Source organism: Mus caroli, chromosome X, assembly GCF_900094665.2.
Source record: "Mus caroli chromosome X, CAROLI_EIJ_v1.1, whole genome shotgun sequence".
Taxonomy (NCBI): Eukaryota; Metazoa; Chordata; class Mammalia; order Rodentia; family Muridae; genus Mus; species Mus caroli.
In genome coordinates this window covers 41,326,988-41,337,687 of record NC_034589.1, presented here as the reverse complement: position 1 = coordinate 41,337,687, position 10,700 = coordinate 41,326,988, and the positions used below count along the sequence as shown (strand labels likewise).

Below are 10,700 nucleotides of genomic sequence, written 5' to 3'. Positions count from 1 at the left end.
ACTTTGTAGACCAGGCTGGCCTCAAACTCAGAAATCCGCCTGCCTCTGCCTCCCAAGTGCTGGGATTAAAGGCGTGTGCCACCACCGCCTGGCTCGTTGTTTTATTAAAGTTCAAAAAAATAGTAATTCCAAGCCCAGAAAAGCTTACTGAAAAATACCACAAAACTGTTGAAAAATTAACATTAATCTTATAAAAAAAACTCTCCAGAAATAAAAGAGGGAATGTTTCCCAAATCACTTTAGCTAATATTACCTTGATAGCAAAAACCAAACAAAAAATAGTACAAATAAAAACCATATGCCTAGGACTAGAGAGATGGCTCAGAGGTTAAGAGCACTGACTGTTCTTCCAGAGGTCCTGAGTTCAATTCCTAGCAACCACATGGTGACTCACAATCATCCATAATGGGATCTGATGCCTTCTTCTCACATGCATGCACACATGCTAACAGAGCACTCATACATTAAAAAATACAGAAATAAAAAAAATGTTTAAAAGGAACAAAAAAATACACATCCGTATCACACATAAACTTAGATGCAAAAAATCCTTCAGAAAAGAACAAATTGAATGTAGCAATAATAAAAAAAAAGAGTCAGACATTATTACCTATACCACATAATTTTTTTAAATCAGCCTCTATTTCCTAACAACTGCAGATACATCTTTAACCCAATGAAAAAGGAAGCAATAACACCAAGATCTCAACCTACTTAAATTCTGCTCATAAACTGAAGATGTTCTCACTCATGCCTCCTTTGAGATTCTTCCAAATTGCAGAACTTTAGGAGATAGAAATAGAACTAAAGCAACAGCTCAAATGGTTAGGATGGAAGGAGGAAAAAGAAACGGGTGACTAAATATGAATCTTTCCGACTCTGTTACTTATATCAGGAAAAGAATATCTTGAGGTTATCTATGCTAATGAAAGAACAAGGTAAAAGAGATGGTCCAGGAATCACTCACTTGTGCATGAGGATCTGGCTTGGGTTGTTGGGGTTTTTTCTCCAAGAAAATTATATTTTAAATAAGCCCAACATAGGTTACTGGTAAATTTTATTTCAATCAGCTCAGCAATATTGGTAGCCTAGATTTAGGATGGCCTAGGAGATCTGCAGCACGAGAACAACAAACTGAACAACACTAAATCATAAGCTGATGGGTAATCAAGAATGATGAAAAAAGATGATTCTCCCCTCTTTTATTCTTCACTGCTACTTAAGCTGCCAGAATAACGTTTCTTTTATGTAAGAAATCTTAAAGGATGCTAGGAAAATTTCTCACAAGAATGTATACAGCTAACTGGTGCTGCTTTTACAATAGCCATCAAAGAGTGTCAGGAAGGGCTGAAGAGATGGCTCAATGGTTAAGAGCACAGACTGCTCTTCCGAAGGTCCTGAGTTCAAATCCCAGCAACCATATAATGGCTCACAACCACCTGTAATGAGATCTGACGCCCTCTTCTGGTGTGTCTGAAGACAGCTACAGGGTACTCACATATAACAATAAATAACATCTTTGGGCCCGAGTAAGCAGGGCCCCAGAGTGAGCAGAGGTCCTGAATTCAATTCCTAGCAACCACATGATGGCTCGCAACCTTCTGTATAGCTACAGTGTCCTCATATAAATAAAATAAATAAATCTTTAAAAAAAGAGTGTCAGGAAGCCAGGAAAAAAGCTTATGCTGCAACGATATACATTTTTACATGTACAATAGTTAATCAATACAGAATTATAAGTTGAAATGGTGGGTGCGAAGGGTGTAAACTGTCATGCAGATGAAATCCATGGTTTCTTTTAAAAAAAAAATCAAAAAACATTCTGTTCATGATATAAAAAAAGAAACCAGTCTTACCCTGAATACAGAGCCAAGATCCCTTCTTCTTTATAGATTCGGAACAAGGCATGAAACATCCCTCTATATTTTATTTCTTTGAAACGAACATCGATACTCTGGCCTTGGACTTGCAGCCGTGTTTTAGTCAGATCCACAGGGAAAGTGCCTATGAAGGAACAGCCTCCTAAGTATTTACTTACAAATAACAGTTATGTTAAATAGAAGGGCGATGAAAATACTGAAAACACAAGACAATCATTTTCATAACACCTGAATATCTATTCTACCATCATTGCCAGAGGATAAAGGCTATAGGTGAAATGTACTAGCCTTTCTAGGAAGTACAACTTGCTACACAGGGTAGCTGACATGGACATAGAAAACGCTGGAAGATAACAATAGGCGATAAATGCAAAGGGATTTAGACATGTCTTTTACACTGTCTCTAACATACCAATGTCAGTAGCACTTATTATCCTTTTCCTCCCATCCTCTCCCATCTCAAGTCTCCACACCTCCTCGCCTCACGTTATCACAAGCATAGGAAAGCATTAGCTGTTCCTACATGCTATTACAATAGTGTGTGTGTGTGTGTGTGTGTGTGTGTGTGTGTGTGTGTGTGGTGTGTTTACAACTTCCTAATATGAGAGAAAATGGTAAAGTCTCACGTGGTTCTACTCACCATGGTGTCTTGGATGATTGAAGACCAATACCAGCAGAGTATTTAGGCCATTCTTTTTTTTAATTATGTTTTATTTACTTATGTGTGCTTATGTATGTGTGTGGGTATGTATGGAGGTCAGAGGGCAATCTCCAGGAGTCAGATCTGTCCTTTAATTTAACCACATGGTTCCCATCCAACTCAGGTCAATCAAGCTTGGCAGTGTGCATCTACTTTACCTGCTGGGCCACCTTGTCTTCCCTAGCAGGATTCTTCAATAAAGCTCCTTTTTCTTATATCAGCACATAACAGTGGTTTTTGCATGAACAAAATAGGATTTAAGAAAGATTTAAAGATCTAAAACTAGTAAGCTCTTTATGTATATAGTTCTGAACTTTTGTGACCTGGATTATATAAGAACAGAGCATATAACAAGAAAATCAACAGGCTGGGCAGAGGTGGCTCATGCCTTTAATCCCAGCATTTGGGAGGCAGAGGTAGGTGGATCTCTGAGTGCAAGGCCAGCCTGGTCTACAGAGTGAGTTCTAGGACAGCCAGGGCTACACAGAGAAACCTTGTTTTGAAAAAACAAAAAGAAAAAAGTCAACAAACACTGCTGGATTGTAGACAACGAGGAATCAGTTAGGAAAAAGAGGAATCTAGAAAATGAAGTCACAGTCTAATGATCTTGTTTGCTTCTAAAATGGAAGAGGGGTTTGCAAAAAAGAAGCCTGGATAAGAAGAAATTATAACCTTAGCATAAATGAAAGACCATTAGCACAGGAATACACAGAAACTACTATCATATATAGTCCTTTATAACCATGCATATTTGACTTGAAAAACTAAGTTATCAAAAAAAGTTCAAAATTTGACTTAACCTCATTCCCTATGTCATCACTAGAACCTCCTCAGGAATATTACTTGATAGCCATGCAACAGTAATTTTTAAAACAAATGATGACAATATTTTCCCCCACTGATTTTCTCCAAAAATAATTGGTCCATACATGACCCTCAGTGACATGAAACTCAGATTTGTCATTTTTCTCAATTCTTACCGAACTCGGCAACAATAGAGGCAAGGCCGCCATACACAAAAGGTTTCCAGTTCAGACCAGACATCTCATGGCTTAAAGTGGAACTTTTCTGATGCTAAAAACAAACACGAATCAGAACAGGGCACGAGAACGAAGAGAACATTTGTTAATACTTGAGTCTATGATTTAAATAAGTAGAACTGGCAAATCATACAAATGTAGAGGAAAAACTAAAAGCCACCAAGTGAAATGAGACAGCATGGAGAGTCCTGTTTCATGTGCTGGATGGTCATGAGTTTCTTCTTTAATGTCATTCTGGAGGGAAGGTGTGCAATCACTCAAGAAACCAATGTGTGACTGGCATTCTAATTTAACACTCTTCCCCACCCAAAGATGTTTCAGCCCATCCAGCACACCCATCTCTGACATTCAACTAGACAATCACAAGTCAAGGAAACTGGAACTCAAGTTACATAGGCTGAGGCATCTTATAAAAGCAGTTTGTGGTATTCAGTTAGCTTGATTTAGGCACAAAGGGCAAGCTCCCAATACTACCCAGAAATGGTCTCAACCCTCTCAGCTCTCCACTGAAATTTAGCATCTCAGTTCTAGGAACTGAGCTAGCTATACACCAAACCCCGACTCCTCAGTGAGACCCAGGCTGAGCTAAGCAGCAATTCGCCTTGCTTCTGCCTCTATGAACTATGGCATGCCTCCTGAGTTAACCCGAAAAATAAACTTGAAATCAGACGTAGTGACACAGGCCTGTAATTCCAGCATTTGGGAGGATAGAGTCGGGAGGATAAGTAACCCGTTCAAAGTTCAAAGTCACCCGTTGCTACATGCCTCATGTAAAAACATAGGCTGCTAAGCCTTTCCCCACAGAGTTTCTGATTGGTGGTTTAAGTCTTGCCCTGAGAGTCAGAGAGTTCTCAAAGAATACTGATGTTTCTCCCTCCTTTAAAAACTACTGCTGTAGGCATTACTTCCTAAATCCAGGTCCACTTGGAAATACTTGTTCTTATAGACTCTCCAATTTTCTTGAGATATTTCTTTCTTTCTTTAGAGTTTCAAAGTATGTGTACTACCCATTTTCAAAAGGATTTACAGTCAAAAAAGGAACACTCTGTAATTAGATCGTCTAAAGTTGAATCATGACTCCAGATTCAATGCTTGACTATCACTTACTAGTCGTGGCTCTGGGAAAGTAATTCAATCTTTCTCTGCCTCCATTTTCTGAAAATAATAATAATAAAAACGTATGTCATAGGGCTGTTGTGTTGTATATAAATATATATCTAACACCGAGAAAAGTCTGCTCAAGAAGTTAATTATCAGTATTACATGGCTGAATGTACATCTTAATAGATAGCATTTGCTCTCGATGCTCCCCTTGCCAGTTTGGGTTAGTACCTTGAAGCCACAGTCTGCTCCTAGAGGAAACAAGGTTTTGATTTATTTTCTTTTACAAAAGTAATTCTCTGAAACAAAGCAAAAAGTGACTAGTGAGCATGCAAATAAATGTCTTAGTTACCATACTACAAAAATGATTGTTGAAAACTGCCTTTCAGACAGTACAATATTGAATATGTGAGAGATAACCCCTATTGGAGGAGAGTTCATTAAAACTCTAAAGGGAAAATTAGGAATTGATGGGGAAAATAGGACTGTGGCATACCTCCTGAGTTTACAAGAAAAAGAAATGTGAAATCAGACATGAAATGTGAAATCAGGCCTGTAATGTCAGCACTTGGGAAGTAGAGTCAGGAGGACCAGTAGTTCAAAGTCACACCCTTTGTAACATAGGGAGTTTGAGACCAGCCTGGGCCACAGAACTCTGTCTCCAAAAGAATGCACAGAAAAAAAAAAAAAATAAAGGGAAATTTACTCTATGGTGTCAACTGTCGAGATTTCCCCTAAGTAGCCTTTGATGGTTCAGATGTCTGCTGTGCTGCTCCCCCAAACTTTCCCTTTACAACTTCATGTATCCTTTGTCAGTACAGGAGGAAAAAAAGAACTCTTCCATAACTCTACTACCTGCTACTCAACATTTTCTCAGTGTTTTATATGTGAGTGTCTGCTTGTATGTATGTCTCTGCCCCACTCACATACCTCACGGCCACAGAGGCCATTAGAGGGTGTTCGATTCTCTAGGACTGGTTACAGATGGTCGTGAGTTGCCATGTGAATTCTGGGACTTGAACCTGGATCCTCTAAAAGAGCTGCTACTACTCTTAACAGCCAAGACAGCTCTCCAGCCCCTACCCAATCTTTTAATTAAGGAAGATGTGCCTAGAGTGCAGGAATTGCTGAAAGTTGGGGACACAGTCCCACTAGGAAGCAGAAAGATCAGTCACAGGATCCTAGGTCCTATAGCTCAGGGGTTCCCCAATGAAGTTTTCACAATTGAGGGCTTATAAGAAAAAAATATCTAGAGCTGCTTTTTGTTTGTTTGTTTCTTTGTTTCCGGCTAAATATATGTCATTAAATGGCTATTACATCATTATCCCTGGGACACTGACAAATCATCTTATATAAAATGATAATGGTAGTGAGTAGTTGATAATATTTAGCGCCTTTATTTGAAAAACTAAGCATACCAATCTTTATAGATATCCCCACCACCATACTTTGATTTAAATTTCATTAGCCCATAAAATTATACAACCCTGTAGACAACTGACCAAAATTAAGATGGTCCCTTATAGCACCTCCCCAGTCACACAAGATAGTAAACCCTTTCAGTCCAATGTTAGAAAGGAAAATCATGAAATAAATTTTGTATCACTTCTGATTAGACTTTATACCACCCCTTCTTCATACTAGAACAATTTAGAGGTACACTGAACAAATTAATTTTCCCTCAAAGGAGCCCTTCAAATATTTAAGTCAGTTTTCATGTTTCTATATTTTCTTTCTCAGACCAAATATTCCTGATCGTTTTCTACATCCTGTGTTTTAATTCAGTTACTAAGGCTGAAAACCTCTGTTTCTTTGAGAGAGGCATATCCCACAACTGAAACATTAATGTTCCAGCAAATACCAATCTTTCACATAAGGCTGTATCATGTATGCAAGTTATATCCCACCTGTTCTACAGCTATGCATATTTCTGAGAACCTTTTTTCTTTGACATCTTAAATTCAGGCATAAAATGATGACTAAGGTGAGGTTTATTCTCTAGGTGTCCTGTCTCTTCCCTTCTTTAATAGGTAAGATTCCTAAAAAGATGACACCACATTTTGCAAAACTTCTTATCAACCTCATAGGAGCATCACAGAATGAGTCCAAACAAAGCAGTCGTTGACTGTCTTGTGTATGCAACTGTATATAAACCATTATAGAGGAAGCTGCAAAAGGAATTTGCTGGCTCTGGACAATACTATATACCCTGTTCAACACTCTCATTTCCAGAGTCTCTACCTACAAACCCTTGCCTTTTGGTTTTGTTGCAGAGAATTGCTTTGTAAAGTATACCAAACTCCTCTCGAAGTTATTTTGACTTGTAGATGTTAACCTCAGTTTTGGGTGAAAGCACAGAAGTCATTATCTAAGGAACAATATAAATACAGTACCCTAAATATTTTTATTTAGAAAGATGCCAGTAAAATCTGGCTTCGGGATTTGTACATCTCTTCTTAAGATCTGATTATGGTTATCTTGATAGCCTAACAAGTGAAAATAAAAGATCCTAGAATCTACATTATATAGCCCCTACACTTACTTCAAAGTCTGGTCAGGAAATTCTGGTTAACCTTCTTGGTTTCTCCTTTAAGAAAGAGTAGGTATTAGAAATTCTCATGTTTAGAAGATAGTAATTGGGAGCCTAAAACTATGTGTTGAAGGCATACTCAATACTCAAACCAGCAATTTGTTATTAATCTAGTTGGTCATGTTTGTTTTTAATCACAGCGGGGTGTGGTGATGTCTGCCTTTGAATCCAACACCTGAGATATAAAATGGGTGGATCAGTGAGTGCAGCCAGCCTGATCTATATAGTGAGACCCTGTCACAAAAAAAAAACAATAAATTCACAAATATAATCTAACATAAGACAGTAATTGCCATTCTTCCTATCTCTTCTGCCCAATCATCTGGTGGATGAAATTGAATACTTGTTAGAGAAAAATGAAGTGTTAAAACGTAGAGCAGTCTATAAGAGCAAGAGAAGCACAGAAAACAATCGCATGTGTATAAACAACTTGTAAAAACTGTTGGAAGTGAGAGAACTAAAGCCGGGTTTCCACAGAGCAGACTGAATCTGGTTAGGAGCAGGGAAGGAGGGGCTGGTGAGATGGCTCAGCAGGTAAGAGCACTGACTGCTCTTCCAAAGGTCCTGTGTTCAAATGCCAGCAACCACATGGTGGCTCACAACCATCTGTAATGGGATCTGATGCCCTCTTCTGGAGTGTCTGGAGACAGCTACAGTGTACTTACATATAATAAATAAATAAATCTTTAATAAAAAAAGAAAGGAGCAGGGAAGGAAGACATCTAGGTGGGGTAAGCAGAATGTATAAAGACAAATGTGCAAATGTGCACAATCTTGTAGAAATGTGCACCAATGGTTTGTACTGAGACCCAAGCAGAAGAAGCAATAAATTTGTTGGCTGAAACAAGTAAAAGGGGTAGATTTTACTGGAAGGCTTGGAAACAAGCTGGAGGAAGACTAGAGCTATTAATAGGCAAGTGAATTAAGGCAATAGCCTATTGTAATTAGCTACTAGGGACTCCAAGTCCGGTGGATTGCAAACAGAAGAGGTAAGGAAATAGCTTAGGAGGGTGGGAAAAAAAAAGAATGCTAGTTGACAATGAGGTTAAACTGTTGAGATGGAGACAAAAGACACTTCATGATATAAATGAAGAGGAGGAAAGAGTTAATGTCTAGTCTAAGCATCTCTATGGTTGGGCAAGGACACACTGGTAGAAAACTATAAGTGTCCCTGCTACTACCTTGTCTGAGAAACAAAATTCATGTTGATAATAGCTGTGATCCCAATCAAGTAACTGAACTGCATTTTAATAGATGCCTTCAATGCCTGAACCTCACGAGTGACAGGGGGGATAGGAAGTGATGGGGAGCATCTTTCAACAGCATCCCTCACACTTATACAATGGAGGGGGTTGCTTACTCCGCTTACAATCACTGCCGCCGTTGCAAACTTCACCCTTAGAAAAATTAGGATTATTCCGGGAAAGATACCCATTCACCCTCTGGGTGCAGGATCTTGCCAGTTCCTCGGCTGTCAGAGCGAGTTCGTAGAGAGAAGGGAGGCGCCTGAAGGAGGCGGCCTCCCGGGGGGGTCGAGGAAGCAGAGCTCAATCGAAGAAGTAAAGCCACCGATGCCAGAAGAGTGAAAGACAGGGAAGGGACTCAGCTGAGGGGAGAGAGAGAGATCAAAGGACCGTTAAGCCCCTCCCAGGCCGGGAACCAAGCCAACCCGGCCCCGCGCGGCCTGGCGCGGCCCAGCCCCGCTCCCCAACCTGGAAGTCCAGGAGCTTCCCCCTCACCTGCTCAAGCTCAGCAGACGACTGGGAAGCGGAGGCTACCACTGTAGGAAACGCCACCGCAGCGCCAACCCGGAAGCATTGAAACCGACGGAAGTAACCAAGGCGTCGCCTCGGCAACAGTGGCGCAGCCATCCTAACTCCGCCCACTCCTAGCCTGGAAAAAGCAAGGCGCGAATGAAAGGAAACCATTAAATTCAAAAGGCCAGAGCCCAGAATCCTGTGCAAAAAGGTCGGCAGCTAGCCCCCCCGACTTCCTGCAGGCTTCGGGAGAGAGAGCTAAGGCGTGAGAGTGTAGTGGCTTCTGCAGCTAAGGTGCTCACCAGTGAGAGCAGAGGAGGCGCCTTGTCACTCGCCCACGCTGCATGTACCAGCCAGAGCAGAGGCTCTGCTTTGCCTTTTAAAAAAAAAAAAAAAGAGAGAGAGAGAGAGAAGGTGGGTGGGGCATCACGTGGAAGGAGGTGGAGTAAAAGGATTTAAGATAAGAGTGGGAGAAGAAGCTCTTTTGTCTTTTTCTGGAACCCTTTTTAAGTGGGTTGCCTCATTAAGCCTTGATATGAAGGTTTGTGCCTAGTCCTATTGTATCTTGATATGCCATGTTTGGTTGATATCCCTGGGAGGCTGGCTTTTTTCTGAAGGGAAATAGAGGAATGGATCCGGGAGAGGGGACTGAGAGGAGGATGGGAAAAATGTGGTTAGGATGTTAATATATGAGAGAAGAAGTAAATATTTTTCTAAGTGAGAGATTTTTAAGATGCAAGTGAGGACTAGAAGCTGAGCAGAACTTAGAGACTGAACCTATGCTCAGAAAGGAATATAAAAATGGGGGAAGCAAAAAACCCTTATCTGGTGAATGTCAGACAGCAGTCGCTGAAAAACTATGAACATGCCTTGTTCTCAAAGCCCAGAGACAAACTTCGGAACAAGTTGGAAACAGAAAGGGTACCATGAAAAGTTAAAGCAGATGAATCTGGAGAGAATAATGGAAAGCGTGTAGCTGTTAATCCGCACCTCACAATCAGCTAAGTCAAGCTTAAACGCCAGCTTCGGATCCCAGTTCTCAGGGCCATTAGAGGAGAACCAGAAACTTCTGGGGGAATCCATTAGCTTTATTAAGGCTACGCCCCATTACTTTTAACGTGTCACAGTTTCCACAATCACATGAGAGTTAATAAAAGTGTTTGTTGTTTACATAAGTATAAATAGGTGACTTCAAGGCCCACGGTCCTAAGAGATTTTTTGTTGAATGGATGAATTTTTAAATTCATTTATTCCAAAAGAACCTTCCACATCTCATTCACATTTTTTTCACTTAAATTCGTACAGCAGCACACATAATAATAGATAGCGTTGGTTCTCTGGTGGCAAGAGCTTTTTCTTTTCTTTTTTTTTTTTGCTTGCTACTTCCTTATAAAGTATAAAGTTGATATACTTATTTTCCCATCCTAACAACTAAGAAAAATGAGGTCATAAGAGTTAAGCAGAGTTTTGTCATAACTGGCAGAATTCAGATTTCACCTTGAGACTGACTTCAGAGCCCAAGCTCTCTGTTAATGTCATTACTCCAGAGATGAGAAACACCTGCATGCATTCCAACACGTGAATCCTCTGAGGCTAGAGAAACATCTCAGCAGTTAAGAGCACTAGCTGCTC

At 40.2% G+C, this 10,700-nt stretch overlaps 1 protein-coding gene across 3 annotated transcripts in view; it reads right to left on the bottom strand.

Moving 5' to 3' along the window:
- The window catches only part of Slc25a14 (solute carrier family 25 member 14), a 39,814-nt gene extending 30,517 nt beyond the window's left edge, over positions 1-9,297 (bottom strand). Inside the window, exons 1-4 of one of the 3 annotated variants that reach the window (XM_021152972.2) lie at positions 9,051-9,297; positions 8,672-8,917; positions 3,561-3,654; positions 1,857-2,004 (exon numbers count right to left, since the gene is read on the bottom strand). In XM_021152972.2, coding sequence (XP_021008631.1) covers positions 1,857-2,004; positions 3,561-3,654; positions 8,672-8,746 — 317 coding nt within the window. In that variant the 5' untranslated portion in view covers positions 8,747-8,917; positions 9,051-9,297. The remainder of the gene's footprint in view (positions 1-1,856; positions 2,005-3,560; positions 3,655-8,671; positions 8,918-9,050) is intronic. The other 2 variants (XM_021152975.1, XM_021152971.1) reach the window with 2 other exon arrangements.
- Positions 9,298-10,700: the final 1,403 nt, after the last annotated feature.